Source organism: Chlorocebus sabaeus, chromosome 25 (assembly GCF_047675955.1).
Source record: "Chlorocebus sabaeus isolate Y175 chromosome 25, mChlSab1.0.hap1, whole genome shotgun sequence".
Lineage (NCBI taxonomy): Eukaryota > Metazoa > Chordata > Mammalia > Primates > Cercopithecidae > Chlorocebus > Chlorocebus sabaeus.
In genome coordinates, this window is record NC_132928.1 from 24918427 (window position 1) to 24936600 (window position 18174).

The following is an 18174-nucleotide window of genomic DNA, read 5'->3' on the forward strand; positions in this document are numbered from 1 at the left end:
GCTGATGGTCAGTTTTTCAAACATAGACAAACTGTCATGCACACTCACACTCACACAAAAAGAAAAGACAAAGAAGAAAGTAGATGCAATTTTCTCCAAAATGTATCCCCTATGAAGGTAGCAGCTTTACCCAGTTTTGAGCATTGTACTTTGCTGGAGTTTAAGATTTCCCAGTTTAGGGCACTGGAAAGTTCGAGTCTCTTTACCTTGAATCAAAAGCATAGCTTATTTCCCACTAGTGAGTCTCTTAGAGGTTAATGATAAAGGGGAACAAGCCCTAGAATGAGAGGGGGCAAAAGCTGGTTACCAGACCAAAGGTGTGAATTGGCCATATAATACTTGATATCACTTCTGTCATTGTAAAGTAAGGGTGTTCAAGAAAATGATCTTTAAGGCCATAAAATATATTTTTTGCACTCCTTGCCCTAAACTTAAAATAAGTGCTCACTCACCTCTCCCTTTTCTCCAGTCCTGCAAGGTTTTCTGTGTATGTATGTGTCAGAAATATTGGAGCATCTGCCTAAATTCTGAGTCTAGTAAAACAAAACCAAAATCCATTCTCGTGCCCATGATGCTTTCATAATCTTGCCCCTAACCATTTCCCACTATTCCTCTTCCTCTCCCCAAACCTTTTCCCCTTAGCCTTGGACTTCAGCAGTGGTTCTCAGAATGTGGTTTCTAGGCCAGAAACATCAGCATCACCTGGGAACTTGATAGAAATGCAAATGCTTGGACCACACGCAGACCTACTCTACTAGAACCTCTGGGTGAGGCCCTACAACCTGTCAAACACCGTCAGACCTGTCAAACTGTTTGCTCAAGTTTGAGAGTCACTGTTCTAGATCAGGGTTCTTAATCTAGGGTCCACAGATGGTTCTAGAAAGTCTAAATGTTTTTTGAATTTGCATGTAACATTTTGCATAAGTACATGCCCTTTTTCTGGAGACAAGTTCTCAGAGCAGTCAACTCTCGACTCCAAAAAAAGTTATGAACTACTATGCCATCATTCTGTTTCTTTTCTTTTTTTTTCTTTTTGAGACAGAGTTTTGCTCTTGTCACCCAGGCTGGAGTGCAGTGTCTCAATTTCTGCTCACTGCAACCTCAGCCTCCTGGGTTCAAGTGATTCTCCAGTCTCAGCCTCCTGAGTGGCTAAGATTACAGATGCCCACCACCATGCCCAGCTAATTTTTGTATTTTTTGTAGAGACAGGGTTTCACCATGTTGGCCAGGCTGGTCTCAAACTTCCAACCTCAGGCAATCTGCCCACCTCCAGCCTCCCAAAGTACTGGGATTACAGGCGTGAGCCACCGCACCCGACCTATCTTTCTGTTTCATAGTTTCATAGTAAACAACTTCCTGCCTACATCTGCAAACTCTTCTTTCCTCCTCTTCTTTGCCTTAAAAGACAGCTGGCTTTCCCTCCAAAGGATCTTGGCGGTCACTTTCCCATACCTCATGTGCTTTCAGGATAGGGTATGGGGCCTCCCCAGTACTTCTACACTTCCAAATTCTTCCACACTTCCAAATCTCTGCATATATATACACACACACACACACACACACACACACATATATGTGTATACATATATATATTTAGATCTATACTTCCCTTTACTCCTCCTTTACTGCTGTCATCTGCTGACCTTGCTCCCACTTTCCCTTGTTCATTACAGACTTTGCGTTCCTACCTCCGACCAGTTTCCTGGGTGATAACATCATGTGAATGACCCATCCAACACCCATCCAAGGCCTTGTGGGACCTTAACCACTTCCCATCCAAGAATTTCACCTTCACATTCTCCAGCCACTCACTCTGCTAGGCCCCGGGGCCTTGCCCTCATCTGGGATGCTCTACCGTATGCCAGTCAGCTTACGCCAAATTACAGTGGTAACAAACCCCCAAATCTCAGTAGCTTGCATTAACAAAGGCTTGTTTCTCTGTCCATCGCAGCATAGGTGCAGCTATGCTCCCTGTTCTCTTCAGTCTTGGATACAGGCCAGAGGAGCAGTCCCCATTTTGGGACACACTGGCCTCATGTGGAGGAAAAAGAGCACTGACTGACCCACACAATGGTCCCTAAGCCTCTGCTCAGAATAGCATAGCTCATTTCCACTTGCATCCCATTGGCCAGTCTGCTGCCAGTGGTGCAGGAAGTGCAATCTTTTCCAAGGCCGGGTAGAGAAAAGCTGCACGGGTTTTGATGGTAATACATCTACCACAACCTTTGAAGTCCTGTTAGATCTTTCTCCCTCTCTCTCTCTCTCTCAACATAGCGACCTGTCTTTTCAGCTCCTGGTCCTCTCCTCCTACTGTACTATTCTTCAGTTTCAATCAGCCCCCTCCTGGAAATGACAATAGATAACATTTACTGAATACTTAGTAGGTTCTACCTTGACATTTATTATCCTGTGAGTCATTGAGAGCTTAGAGAAGTTAGCCTGTCTTCACTTCATTCTGTTTTCTAGATTAGAACCATTACTTCACCTATGAGGAAAGCAAGAACCAGATAGAATTGAGAGGCCAGGTCAGGGCCATAAGTGTGTGACACCAATCTGCAGGTTGTGTGATGTTTTCTCCTGTAGTACTCATTGCCTCAGTGGTTCTCAACCAGAGGCCATTCTCCCACTAAGTGATATTTGCCAACGTCTGGGGACATTTTTTATTGTCATAATTAGGGGAGTGCTACTGGCATTTAGTGAGCAGAGACAAGGATGCTGCTAAACGTCTTACAACACACAGGACAGTCCCCATCGCATAATTCTTCAATCCAAAATGTCAACAGTCCTAAGGCTGAAAAACCCTGGTCTACAAATTGGACAGTCTCAGGCAATAGTCTTGTGGAAATTTTCCTACTCTGTTCTCTCCCCTATTCTCCAGAATACCTGTTCCGGACCTGCTCCACTCTCTTCAAACTCTTACGCCAACGACCATCTCTGCTGTATGGCGGAAGGCCTGGAGGCCGGCGGAAGGTGCAGCGCCGGCGGTGCTCCGACTTAAAGGGGTAGAGCAGTCTGGCCGCGGGCGAGCGGCTCAGGGGTCCCCAATCCGAGCCCCGGGACCCAGGGGTGGCGGTGACGCCTGAAGTGAGGCAGGCGTGGCTGGGCTGGGCTCTTAAAGAGGCAGCCAGACACGACTCTCAGTGTCTACAGCCATACCACCCTAAACATGCCTGATATCGCCAGCTAAGCGGGGTCCAGCCTGGTTAGTACTTGGATGGGAGGCCGCCTGGGAATACTGGGCGCTGTAGGCTTTTTGACGCTCGCTTCCTTTTGTCGCCGCGCTTCCTAACCGCCCCCAGACTCTGCTCCCCCTTTTCCGCCCGCCTGTGTACCCAGCCATGGGCTGGGACCTCCTCGTGGGGGACTGCCGCTGTAGCACCGCCAGGCAGCAGCATCCCACCTCTACCGCCTCACTGCAGCCCCACCAGGAGCCCGGCTTCAGCCAGGGTGGGGCGGACCGGGACCCGACCCTGAAAGCGCAGGCGCGGGTTCTCTGCGGTCAGAGTGTCTTCCTGCTCCCTGGATGTCCAGGCAATTCAATTCACTCATCTCTCTCTGTCCATGCTTTCAGCGACACGTTTCCTTCCTCTCCTAACTCCTAGCCTTCCTTTAATCTCAGCTCATCTCTTCCAGGAGGTTGTTCAGAAGCTCTTGGCTACATTAGGTCCCCCTTCTGTATTTCTCATAGCAGCATGTAGTCTCGCAACAAAACATTCACTATGCTAATATTACGTGCTTAACCAGTTTCCCTAGACAGGAGAACAGGAACCATGTTCATCTTCATCACGGTATCCCCCAGTGCCTAGACAATACAAGATACATGATAAGTACTTAATATGTACAGCTCAGGTGTCTCCTGACTTCCATTTGGATGTTCTCATATGCACAAACTCAGCACAACTAACTAAACTCGTCATTTTTTCCTATCTCATCAGCATCATCAAAAACCTACTCTTCTACCTTTTTTTTTTTTTTTTTTTTTTTTTTTTTTTTGAGATGGAGTCTTGCTCTGTCACCCAGGCTGGAGTGCAGTGGCACGATCTCGGCTCACTGCAACTTCTGCCTCCCCAAGTTCAAGCAATTCTCCTGCCTGTCTCCTGAGTAGCTGGAACTACAGGCTCACTCCACCACACCCGGCTTATTTTTGTATTTTTAGTAGAGACGGGGTTTCACCATGTTGGCCAGACTGGTCTCAAACTCCTGACCTCAGGTGATCTGCCCACCTCGGCTTCCCAAAGTGCTGGGATTATAGATGTGAGCCACCACGCCCGGCCCTATAGTCTTCATCTCAATGAATGGCACCACCATCCACCAGTTACCCAGCATCCTTGACTCCCCGCTTCCCTCAAGCCACATTTATTCATCTTTTTTTCCTAAAAACAATGGTCACTTTAAACACGCATTGTTTAAAGTGCACACATTGTCATGAGGTCTGTCTCTTCTTTTACCTTGATTTCTCTCAAATCCTTGCACTTCTTTTGGGCTTTTGTCTCAAACATACTGGGTTTAACCACTGACTATCTGCAATTCTGAATTGCCTTTGACGAGCTATTTAGCATCTCTGAGCCTTAAATACTTCATGGAATAACAGATGTCAAGTCAGCACCTACTAAGTATTCTATTATAATAATGCATCTATTACTATTCTTGCCCGGCCCACTGCCATGACTGCAGGAGTATCAATTCAGCCCAAATTGCTGTCATGGCCTCAGTGTTATCCCGGCTCTAAACAGCACTCCAGTCTACTCTCACCAATGCAGCCAGAAGGATCTTTCAAAAATGCCGATGAGATGATGTCACTCTCCTGCTTAAGATCTTTGTAGCGCTCCACTACCTTCAGGATAACATTCAAACCTACTAGGTTGGCATATCACACTTTCATCACCTGGCCCCCTTCCCACTCCAGCCCCATCTGTCATCACTTTTTCAAGCACATTGTTTGCTGCAGGCACATCAAACACTTAAGAGTTCCCCCCAAAAGCCATTCTCTCTCCTTTAGTTCTTTCAGCTACTGCTTCCTTGGCTCATGTGGAAACCGTCTTAAGTATCTAACTCCACTGTTGGGCCATAGGCAACTTTAGAGCAGCTTCCTTCCTGTTGTATTCTCAGTATCAACCTGTCTCTGGCTCATATTAATATTTATTTGTATTTATTTATAAGTATTTATTTGTTAAAGCAAACCAAATATGGCCTGAGAACGACTCCATACTTCTATATTTGAGTCCCTGTGGATGAACTGTAACCTAGCTTAATAGGCAGATAAGACTGAAAACCTAAGAGTATGTGCCTGTAACGATAGCTGTCTTGGCCAATCCCATCAGTCATACTTCAACCACTCATACACTGCTGAGTGTTCAGACTGTGTTCAAATAAGGCAAACGCCAACCTGTAACCAATCCAGCTGTTTCTGTACCTCACTGCCTATTTCTCTGCATCACTTCCCTATTTTGTCTATAAATTTGTTCTGACCATGAGACATCCCTGGAGTCTCTCTGAATCTGCTGATTCTGGGGGCTGCCCAATTCGTGAATCATTCATTGCTCTACTAAACTCCTTTAAATTTAATTCAGCTGAAGTTTTTAACGTATTGAATGAACTTAATCCTTTATTTTAAAGAGGACTAATCAAATGAATTCAGAGTTGGGGACAGACATCACAAGGTTAACCCTGTAAGCCCAAACCTGTAATGATTTGAATTTTTCCTAATAGCAATAACTCTTTTCATAGCTTTATATGATGGACTTGTGTAACTCCAGCAAAAACAAACAAACAAAAAACCCCAAACCCTCAAAACAAGCACTGATGTGAAATTTACCTACTAACAATAGTTTGTGCCAGGCAAAAACAACATTTTGGGAGGCTGAGGTGGGAGGATCGCTTGAGCTCAGGAGTTCTAGACAAACATGAGCAACATAGTAAGACCACACCTCCTCACACACACACAAATATTTTAAATTAGCCAGGTGAAGTGGCATGAGCTTGTGGTCCCAATTACTCAGGAGGCTGAGGAGGACTCATCACTTGAGTCTAAAAGGCTGAGGCTCTGATGAGTCAATTGCATCACTGCACTCCAGCCTGGGGTACAAAGCGAGACCTTGTCTTCAAAAAAAACTGCAATACTCTGTAAGCTCAGTTACCAGTTTCCGCTTGCCTTCTTCCTCTAGTATCAAAAATATATTCAACAAAGATGATACATCTACAGCACCAGGAACTCAAGGTGAGCAGGATGGAAAACCCCAGGAAACATGTTATGCAGTTGAAATTGCATTAGAGTACCTTATAGAGGTCATGTACAAAATGTGAAAAGGCTTAAGTAGACAAAGAAGCTGGTCTCATTATTGTTTCTAATGCTCCTTGTTTTCATTTTAAAAATACTGGGGGCCCGGTACGGTGGCTCGCACCTGTAAACCCAGCACTTTGGGAGGCTGAGGTGGGTGATTACTTGGGCCCAGGAGTTCGAGACCAGCCTGGGCAACAAGGCAAAACCCCATCTCTTCAAACACAAAAAATCCAGCCAGACATGGTGGTGCATGCCTGTGGTCTCAGCTACTCGGGGGGCTGAGATGGCTGGATCGCTTCAGCCAGGAGATCAAGGCTGCTGTGAACCTCTCGCCACTGCACTTCAGCCTGGGTGACAAAACAAGACCCTGTCTCAAAAAAAAAGTTACCATGTGTCCAGTATCACCCCACCCCATCCCCAAGGCCTCCTCAGATCTATATTACATATCTCCAAAGGACACCATTTATATGGCAGCCTATGAAGAGTGCCCCAAGAACTATACAGTTCACACCAATCTGCACCAACTATATGGTAATCCAGCCCCCATCGAAGCTCAGGACAACTAGCCAGATGTTTCCCTCACCTTAATGGCTTTAGCTGCAAGTGAATGACCTTTCGAAAAGCCTATGTGCTACCAAGCTTTGTAGCCCATTCACTCTTCTTTGGTATCTCTCCAAAGAACAGAACCTGAGGGTCATGGATCAGTGGCTTCAATGAAGCCCTGAAATTGATGTTTAATATTGTGCTACTTATAAAAAGAGGTTTCATGAGATTCATTAGCTTTTCAAGGAGGACTATAATCCCCAAAAGTTTAAGAACCACCAGTAGAGACCCTAGCAGATGCTAGGCATACCAACTGATTAATGCGTATGATGTGACAAACCCTCAGTACCTCATACTAGCCACAATTTAAAACCACAAGCTCAATGTTAGAAAATACTCTAAAATTTGATGGATTTCTTTAGGACTGGGACCCTGAAAATAAACATGGCAACTGCTCTAAAAGGTAAGTGGGGAAAAATATCCAATGCTGCTGATTTTAAGTCCATTAACTTCCCCCAAAGAAGTAACAGAAGTAATTTTCTGTTATATCTTTGGTCTATCAGACCAAAAGATAGAATAGCAATGAGATTTAACTGTATATACACAAAATTACCTATTTCACAAATAATGACAACACACAACGGCAAAAGGAAAAACATTTAATACACAAAAAAGCACAATTAAAAAGTATTAAAAGCATTACATAGTGCAAACACCAGAAAGACAGCTATTAATTTCATGGCGCTTATAAAGAAAACTAGGCAAGAATGCAGAAAATGCCTTCCTCTTTCCTCATTTAGTGAGCTGGCCACATTTGAAAGGTTATTATTATTATTTTTTTTCGTGAGAGACTGAAGTTTTATTATTACTCAATTCAGTCTCCCAAAAAGTTATTTTAAATTGCCACTTTCTTCCCACTTTATGAAACCACATTTGCTGCTCGATTGTGACTCTCTGATCGGAAACATCTGGAAAATTGCATGTTTTCTATATATGGGCAGTGCATTTTATGCCACCTACTCAAGTGTATGTAGAAAGAGACATTTTGGGCCAGGCATGGTGGCTCACACCTGTAATCCCAGTACTTTGGGAGGCCAAGACAGGCAGATCGCCTGAGGTCAGGAGTTCGAGACCAGCCTCACCAACATGGTGAAACCCTTTCTCTACTAAATATACAAAAATTAGCCAGGTGTGATGGTGCGTGCCTGTAGTCCCAGCTACTTGAGAGGCTGAGGCAGGAGAATCGCTTGAACCCAAGAGGCTTACAGTGAGCCAAGATCACGCCACTGCACTCCAGCCTGGGCGACAGACTGAGACTGTCTCAAAAAAAAAAAGAAAAGAAAAGAAAAAAGTTTTGTACATCAAGACCACAGCAAGATGGTTTTATCAGGATAGAATGTACTATCCAAATTTACAAACTTCTCTCAGAACACCTAGAGAAAGAACTCTTTTCTAGTCAAGAGTCTCATATCAAAGAAAGAATACCTAAACTAGAAGCATGGGTAAAAGGGCTTGCAGTAAGCAAACAGGCTCTGCCAGGCAGGCAATAAAGGAGAGCTTGTGCTCAGCTTCCAGAACATGAGGTATTCTGAATATATACCCAGAGCTTGGTACACCAAGAGCATAATAGTTCTTAGATCTCTTCAAGGATATTAATAGGCTTCAAAGTTGCTCTCCCATATTGAATCCCAGCAACAAACTATGAGGTAGAAGGGTAGGTATGTGTACTGCTTTTTATAGATACGAAAAACTGAGGCATATGGAGGTCAAGACTGGCACTCAATACTTACTCTACCTCCACCCCAAGAGGCACTTAATAGTGCACAGCTAGAGACTAAAGAAAGTCATATTCAGAGGTTGCTATGAGGTCTACCTTGCCAAGTGCTGAGGAAGCCAAGCATTTCATCCATCCTTTGAAATATTTCCTGTTGATTTTTAAAGGGGGAAGAAAAAACCCCAAAAGAAACACTTCGATTCTCATTGAAAAGGAAGTGAAAAAATGAGGCAAACTACAGAGAAAAAAATAATCATGTTAGAAGGAAGCCTGGCCTCAATTTCTTTGAGACAGGGTCTCTGTCACCCACTTTGGATTGCAGTGGTGCCATCTCAGCTCACTGCAACCTCCACCTCCGAGGCTCAAGCGATCCTCCCACCTCAGCTTCCTAAGTAGCTGGGACAAGCAGCGTGCACCCACCATGCCCAGTTATTTTTTGTATTTTTGGTAGAAACAGGGTTTCGCCATGTTGCCCAGGCTGGTCTTGAGCTCCTGAGCTCAAGCAATCTGCCCATTTTGGCCGCCCAAGTGCTGGGATAACAGAAGTGAGCCACTGCGCCTGGCCTGACCTCAATTTCTTAGTGCTGAGGCAACAGGGGAGCTAACTTCCCCATCCCCCATCACACACAAAAAGGAAGCCTCAACTACGAGTTGTCACTTTATTAGATAGTAGCTCTGCCATCACAGCTTCCCATCTACTGCCTAACTCTGCAACAGAAACATTCCCTCTTTCCCTGGGAAGAGGAATCTTATCTAAAGATACTGTAGTTACAAGGACTGATAAGGGTCTTTGGTATAAAAGCAATATCCAGAAATAAGATAACAACTTTGAACTAAGGGGATACAAATGACACAGTAAAGGTGGAAGAAAGGGTTTTTTCTAAGGGAGACCAGAGTTTTATTATTACTCAAATCAGTCTCCCAAAAAGTTATTTTAACATGCTGTTTTCTTCCCACTTTATGAAACCACATTTGCTACTCTGTTGACAGGGACTATCTGATCAGAAATATTTGTCTGTTGATATCAGTACTTGACTGTTAAAAAAAAAAATGCCTTCAGATAGCTGTTATAATGATAAATGTCAATTTTCTTTTTTCTTTTTTTTTGAGACTGAGTCTCGCTCTGTCGCCCAGGCAGGAGCGCAGTGGTGCGGTCTTGGCTCACTGCAAGCCAGAGATTGTGATTCAAGTGATTCTCAGATTCAAGTGATTCTTCTGTCTCAACCTCCTGAGTAGCTGGGACTACATGTACACACCACCGCAACCAGCTAATTTTTGTATTTTTAGTAGAGACAGGGTTTCACCATACTGGTCAGACTGGTCTCGAACTCTTGAGCTCAGGCAATCCACCCACCTTGGCCTCCTAAAGTGCTGGGATTACAGGCATTGAGTCACCGCCCCTAACCTAATATCAATCTTCGATAAAGCATTTGCCAAATTACAGCAACTGCTCTGAAAGAAGAATTGCTCTTCTAGCATTATTTGACCCTTTTTAGGTATCCTTGACCCTCTTCACCTTAAGAAATGGAGTTCCGGCCAGGCGTGGTGGCTCATGCCTGTAATCCCAGCACTTTGGGAGGCTGAGGCGGGCGGATCACAAAGTCAGGAGATCAAGACCATCCTGGCTAATCCGGTGAAACCCTGTTTCCACTAAAAATACAAAACTTGGCTGGGCGTGGTGGTGAGCACCTGTAGTCCCAGCTACTAGGGAGGCTGAGGCCGGAGAATGGCATGAACCCAGGAGGCAGAGGTTGCAGTGAGCCGAGATCACGCCACTGCGCTCCAGCCTGGGCGACAGAGAGAGACACCATCTTTAAAAAAAAAAAAAAAAGAAAGAAAAGAAAAGAAATGGAGAGTTCTACTAACTGTCCTGTGCTCCCAGAGGGGATTCAATGAGGATCGTAAGAAGGAAAACAACCTGTAGGGAAGCAGCGTATTGGATTTCAGATAAAATACCAAAAAATATTAGCTACCTCTTTCTGCAGACATGCCTCTTTTTCTGTAACACTTTCAGTCATTCAAAAGGCTATTGGTAGAGGTGCAGTAAATCCAAGTGTAGATTTACTGTAACAGTTTATTTAACTATGCTATATTCACCAATAACAGCATTACCAATAACAGCATTAGTGCATATCAAAAGATCTGAAATGCTAATGGGACATTTCCCACAAAAGCAAAGAAGCCCGGTGGCTCCTATAAAGGGAGAATATAGCAATGGCAAGCAAAATGAAAATTTCTGTCAACACAAAGTACTTCTCAAAGCAATCAGGAAAAACTGTTCCCAAATTAGGCCTGGGGAGCCACATCAGCCACTATCTCAGACACTGATTATTTTGTTTAGCCTTAGGGGCCTCAATATTCCCCCTCATCTGCTAAACTTCAACTTGTTTACTCACAGTCTGATAAATTCCAGCCAAGTAACCTTAACATTCCCTATGGCAGTGCAAAATTCCAGACATTTGTAAACACTATACATTTCAGGTTCGGTACATGAGAGAGCTTACTGGTTCCTTTATCTTTGAAGTGCAGATTCTAAAAACATAGCTAGTTCCTAATCTACAGCCATTTTTAGCAAAGGTAGCATCAGGATCAAAACGTGCTTGCACACATGCACACTCATGAGTGGGAGAACCATCAGAACAAACTGCTCCTTAGGATGTAATTCTGAACAATTTAAGCAGATAACTGACTAAATGGAAAACAGATTCACAGTATCTAAAGCCATATATCAGAAATTCACATAATTCTGAGGGGAAAAAATTCAAATATCTCATTAACAATTGTCTTCCTTTCAAAAGTGAGTCAAGAGGTAACATTACATAGCTTTGTATTATGGAACAGAAGAACATGCACCAATATATCAGTGACTTTTCAAGGGAGCCAACATTGCATTGAATTTACACACACAAAAATATTACAAATGGCCGTGACCCTTAAAAATAAATTCTTACAAACCAAATAATATCACACAATGCATTACATACATCTAACTATACATAAATTATAATTAAAACACAACCGCATATTTCAAATGCTTGGCAGTGACTCAATCTTGTATTACACAAATTAGTGGCAGTGCAGAGACTGGCATGGCTCAACTTCAATCCATTGTACAAGCCTAGGATTAGAAGCCCATACTATTCCATTGGTAGACTGGCGAAATGGCATACCATATTAAAGGCCTGGTTTAAGATTTTTATAAAGTCTGATTTAAGCATTAAATTAAAAAGCATACCAATTACTGTTAAGTACACTGCAAGGAGAGTGAGTTAATATTGAGACAGAGGAACTTTTTAGCCATAATACTGAAATTCATCGTTGTTCTAATGATTTGTCATCTCTGCTCTAAACTTTTTGCCCAAGATAACAACCATAAATATTAATTTAAATGACAACTAAAACAAGAATTCTGATGGTAATGTGGTATGATTTCATTATTCATAGTCTATGGCACATTGCAGCAGAAACAATGAGCTCCAATGACACAGATCTTTCCTCACCATCAAGATTTCAACTCGAGCATGGCTTACCTATAACTAGGTGACCATATAATTTAACATCCAAATGAAGACATTTGAAAGTGAAAGGGGACAGACAGAAACAAACCAGGTGGGATGCAGAAGGGAGCAAACTGGCAGTCTCCAGAAAACCAGAGCACATGGTCCCAATAACTACAGCTAAAAGGTGAATGTCAGTATTAGGAAGTTTCCTTATAGCAGTAAACTCTGAACACTTCACATATAAACTATGCCTTGCTTTAGTTTAGTGGCAGTGAGTAAAAAAAATCTGTACCGCAGTGGCAAGGAAAAAAGAACAAAATCAAAAACAGATCACGAAAACAGTTTAAGCTGGGCACTGTGGCTCACACCTGTAATCCCAGCACTTTGCGAGGCCAAGGTGGGTGGATGACCTGAGGTCAGGAGTTCGAGACCAGCCTGACCAACATGGTGGAACCATCTCTACTAAAAATATGAAATTAGCCAGACATGGTGGTGCACACCTGTAATCCCAGCTACTTGGGAGGCTAAGGCAGGAGAATCATCTGAAACTGGGAGGCGGAGGTTGCAGTGAGCCAAGCACTCCACTGCACTCCAGCCTGGGCGACAAGAGCAAAACTCCATCTCAAATTAAAAAAAAAAAAGAAATAAAGTTTCCTACAAGTGAAGATGAAATTCGGCTCAAGAACATAGCTTAGGATCGTCTAAGTACTTACTGCTAACAGAAGCAGTGAAAAACCCTGGTGAGCAAGCAGGAACAGGAGTGTAAAGCTGAGTAGCATAAGAGGATTCTTTCGTGGGCAATGATGTGCCAAATTAAGATCAAATATCTATAAACATAAGTAAAACGCTTATTCTTAAGTTTTATTAAAAATTATAACTTGGCTGGGTGCGGTGGCTCACGCCTATAATCCCAGCACTTCGGGAGGCCGAGGGGTGTGGGTCATGAGGTCAGGAGTTTGAGACCAGCCTGGCCAACATAGTGAAATCCCATCTCTGCTAAAAATACAAAAATTAGCCGGGCATGGTGGTATATGCCTGTAGTCCCAGCTGCTTGGGAGGCTGAGGCAGGAGAATCACTTGAACCCAGGAGGCAGAGGTTGCGGTGAGCAGAGATCGTGCCATTGCACTCTAGCCTGGGCAACAGAGTGAGATGCCGTCTCTAAAACAAACAAACAAAAACAACAACAACATTATGAGATTTTTTTTTTTTCTGAGACAGAGTTTCGCTATTGTTGCCCAGGCTGGGGTGTAATGGCGCAATCTCAGCTCACTGCAACCTCCACCTCCCAGGTTCAAGCAATTCTCCTGCCTCAGCCTCCTGAGTAGCTGGGACTACAGGCATGTGCCACCATGCCCGGCTAATTTTTTGTATTTTTAGTAGAGATGGGGTTTCTCTGTGTTGGTCAGGCTGGTCTCGAACTCCCGACCTCAGGTGATTCACCCGCCTCAGCCTCCCAAAGTGCTAAGATTACAGACATGAGCCACTATACCTGGCCCACAATTTTTTTTTTTTTTAAGCTCATCAGCTATTGCTAGTGTTAGTGTATTTTATGTGTGGTCCAAGACAATTCTTCTTCTTCCAATGTGGACCAGGGAAGCCAAAAGATTGGACACTCTTGTCTAAGGCAAGAATTCCAAAAGCATGTTCTGTATAAAACTTGCATAGAGATTCCAGAAACACTTGTTCAAATGCAAATTCCTGGTCCAGATCTCAGGGATCAGTCTCGGGGGGTTTGGGCATTTTTAACAAGCAACCCTCGTGATTTTTATGATCCTTAAGTTTGACAGTTCTAGGGCCTTGGTCTCCAAAATGACACATGCATACCCTTGAGAATACACCAACATTTTCCCATGGGGTAAGGATACATGCATAGCTCTATGGAAACCAACTTAAAGATGGTGCAAGCAGCTCCAGAGGCACTAAACAAAAGGATTAAAAAAAAATCTAAATGACTCCTAAGAGGCAAAGAGGGTAGGGGGCAGTAGCTCAGGACTATAATCCTAGTACTTTGAGAGGCTGAGGCAGGAGAGTTGCTTGAGGCTAGGAGTTTGGGGCCAGCCTGGGCAACATGGCAAAATGTTATCTGTACAAAAAATACAAAAATCAGCTGGGCATGGTGGCACGTGCCTATAGTCCCAGCTACTTGGGAGGCTTAGGTGGGAGGACTGCTTGGATCTGGGAGGTCGAGGCTGCAGTGAACTGTGATTGTGCCAGTGCACTCCAGCCTAGGCGACAGAGCAAGATCCTGTCTAGAAAGGAAAAAAAAAAAAAAAAAGGAACTGATCCTTCTGAAGGCTGCGCTGGAGAAGTATGTTTGTGCATTTATCTGAATGAAAACCAAGACATGTTCTGACTGAAGTTAAGTCTGATTTGGCTAATTAAACTGAGAACAGGCTTTGCCAGTTTATATGACAGGACTTTTTCTATAATCAGCTAAATCTGTCCCAGGGCTTTCATAAAAATATCTTTAAGCCAAGCATAGTGGCTTATGGCTATAAGCCCAATACTTTGGGAGGCTAAGGCAGGGGAATCACTTAAACCCAGGAGTTCAAGACCAGCCTGGGCAACATAATGGGACGCTGTCTACAAATTTTTTTAATTAACTGGGTGAGACAGTAAATGCCTATGAGGGAAGCTGAAGCTGGAGATCACTTGAGCCCAGGAGGTGAGCCATGTTTGCACCACTGCACTCCAGCTTGGATGACACAGTGAGACCCTGTCTCTCAAAAAAAAAAAAAAAAAAATCTTTAAAGCACATATATAATATGCAATATGTTGGATAGTATATCCTTTGTAAGTACTTAAATTTCAAAAATTTAGATGTCGGATTAAAGTCTTGCAAAAGGGCCAGACTAGGTGGCTCATGACTATAATCTCAGCACTTTGGAAGGCTGAGGCGGAACGACTGTTTGAGCCCAGGAGTTCGAGACCAGCCTGGGCAACACAGTGGGACTTCATCTCCACAAAAAATTAGCCAGTGTGGTTATGCTAGTCTACAGTCTCAGCTATTCAGGAGGCTGAAGTGGGAAGACCACTTATTCCCAGGAGACCAAGGCTGCAGTGAGCCATGATCATACCACTGCACTGCACTTCAGCCTGGGAGACAGAACAAGACAGACCCTGTCACCCCACACCTCCCCTATATCCTCGAAAAAAAAAGTGCAAAAAAAAACTAATCTAGGGTGAGAGCCTTGAAATAGCTGAAGGACTGTCTGAAAAGGGGCAGAAGGGAGTATTGTGGGGTGACAGAAACATTCTATTGCTTTTTTTGGGTGGTTACTCAGATTTCTACAACTCGTTACAAGGAAACACTTTATCATGTTAATTATACCTCAACACTGTAAATGTGCATGGAAGAAATCTCTTGTTTTTCAAGAGTTTTTCTTTTGGGTTCACCTACCTATGTACCTGACTGCTGCATAAAGTAATCCACGGCACTTCATAATTTGACTAATCAGATTACTTCTGTTCTTCACTGTTAGCTCCAGTATTTTTCCTACAGCTACCTCGGATTTTGATGCCTAAGAACATTCTGACAGGTAGGAAATAAAATTAAATAAAGGACTGATTTTCAAACAATGTGTAAGTGAATTGAAGAAACGCATTTTTATGTTATACTACCATTATGCTATAAAAACCTTAATAACCAGCTGAATCTCTTTCTTGCAAATAGGGCATGAAGCCCCAGCCTTCTTTAGTCTTCTGGCACAGTGAAAACAAGTGACAAGATGGCCCGTCCTCCCATGAATAATGTTCCCGTCTCGTGGTCTTTTCTCACATAAGCTACACGGCTTCAAGAGGTTCTGGCAATCCTCCATGTTTTCTGTATCTGTTCTCTGTTCAGAAAGGTTATCTAACTGTTCTCCCGTGCTTGAGATGGTCTCTTGGCTTTCAGAACTGTGAGCCAAATCCAAGAATTCCACCGAGTTGCAAGGATCAAAAAGTTTGGAGTTTTCTTTCTTTATATACACATCTTTAGGCCTAACGACGGGAGCCGAAATGGTTCTTCGACAATCAGGGACATCATTTCCTTCATTTTCCTTTTCAGGTATGGCAGTGATATCAGATGTGGAGAGAGAATGGGTTAACTTTGAACAATCTGAATACCAATCCTTCCTCAAGGCCCAACAACGAAAACAGTACCTCTTGCTTGGAGAGTTAAATTTCTTGCATTCAGTACACTGCCACTCATCCTACAAAGACAAGTGAAGCCAATTAATACTCAGGGGGTTAATATGATGCTGAGAAAAAGGAAAGGAGGCCAAATTCATTCACATCCTCTCACGAAGCTATTTCACACCAGTGATCTAGCCTAGGATTTGAACAAATTCTATAGCCACATGAAGGAAAGTCTTTGGAAGTTTTATACCAATAGTGCCACAACTGCTATATTCGAGCCAAAATCTGATATAGCTATCTTTAAGAAAGTTAAATTATTCTGGCTTTCTACCTCATCTCAGTGAAATTTACATTGTCTGCTGTACCTTATGGGCTTCTTTGGAGTTACTTTTTTTTGCACAACTTACTCCTTTATCGGGCAAGAGGCTGAAGAACGAAGACTGTCATTGTTTTCTACACTAATAGCAAATGTTATAAAATTTGGCAAAAAAGACAGCTAAAACAGATGAGATTTGAAAACTACTAAATTTACTCATGCTCTCTCATTGTACCCAGGATTATAGGTATAATTGCATGCCTAAATCATGCCCTCTGAAAAATAAATGTTCTTGTCCTTGAATGCCAAGTAATTTTTCCCTACTTTTCCATATTCAAATTAGGAGATACTAGATCTCAATCAATTTTAAATGCTTTGCTTAATTCAAAAATAGCTACAAAACAAGTAAGAATATTTAATGTAAGAACAAGTAAGAATATTTAATGTGGTTAACTGCCTGACTCTGACAGGATCAATGATTTCACATAAGCTGAACTTGATTACTTTCAGGTCAAAGGCCAAGCACTTTAAGTCTAGAAGTCATAACTCAATTGTCCAAACTGAGAGGCCAGGGCACAACCATGTGTTAAACTGACTCCAGACGGCCTCAAAACACTCTTGCCAGTCTAAGAGCTTCCAATCTCATTTAAAATGCTATACAAATAATCCAAGGAACTTTGTAAAGATTTGGAATTCGTGACTGATGGTGTGCCATAGTTTAAATTACACCACTTTTTCTTAGTAGGACATAAAATAGGGCTTATTAAATTCAATGGCATCTTTGATTTGATGAAATACAGTCCATTTGCTTAATAGGTTTTCTGTGCCCAAGTAGTCACAGAAGTCTGATTAAGATGGAAACATGGCCAGGAGTGGTGGCTCATGCCTATAACCCCAGCACTTTGGGAGGCCAAGGCAGGCGGATCACCTGAGGTCGGAAGTTCGAGACCAGCCTGACCAACATGGAGATCCTCATCTCTACTAAAAATACAAAATTAGCCGGGCGTGGTAGCACATGCCTGTAATCTCAGCTACTCGGGAGGCTGAGGCAGGGGAATCACTTGCACCTGGGAGGCGGAGGTTGCAGTGAGCCGAGATTGTGCCACTGCACTCCAACCTTGGCAACAAGAGTGAAACTCCATCTCAAAAAAACAGATGGAAACTTTTATCTCTGTTATTTGTATTATGGTCAAGAACACTTACTGGACCAATATATTTCACTTTATTACTAAGCTACACACAGATAATTGGCAATGAACTACCATAATGGTCAACAGTGGTGTGATGGGATTAGGGGAAGGATCAACACCAGGAACAACCTAAAAATGTTTCTCTTTTCAAGCAGCAAAATGTAAAATCCCCTTCTTACCCTTCCTCCACCAACCTTTTTCCCATAGTGTGTTACCTGTGGCAAGACTAAAAGAAACATGGGGAAATAGCAAGAAAAAAGCAAGGTATACATTTAGGTCTAGACTTCAGTTGTCAACTAGTGAAAAATCCATCCCTATTAACCTAAGAGCGGAATATCAAATCTTCTTTAATAGTCCTCCATCAATACTAATCTGTGTGGAAATGAAGCTGTTTTCCATTTGCTTCTTTTTAAGAAAACAATGACAATATTATTTTTATACTCAACAAATA

At 42.9% G+C, this 18174-nt stretch overlaps 1 protein-coding gene across 5 annotated transcripts in view; it reads right to left on the reverse strand.

Annotated features, from left to right (window-relative positions):
* Window positions 1–7468: 7468 nt before the first annotated feature.
* MDM4 (MDM4 regulator of p53) overlaps window positions 7469–18174 on the reverse strand; it is a 55182-nt gene continuing 44476 nt past the window's right edge. For 4 of the 5 annotated variants that reach the window (XR_012091206.1, XM_007988800.3, XM_007988799.3 and 1 more), the window contains one exon: window positions 13561–16291. Coding sequence is in view for 3 of the 5 variants with exons in the window: in XM_007988800.3 (XP_007986991.1) it covers window positions 15722–16291 (570 nt within the window). In the remaining 2 variants the exon portion in view is untranslated. Of the gene's footprint in view, window positions 13257–13560; window positions 16292–18174 lie in introns of those variants that run through there. The other variant, XR_012091205.1, reaches the window with a different exon arrangement.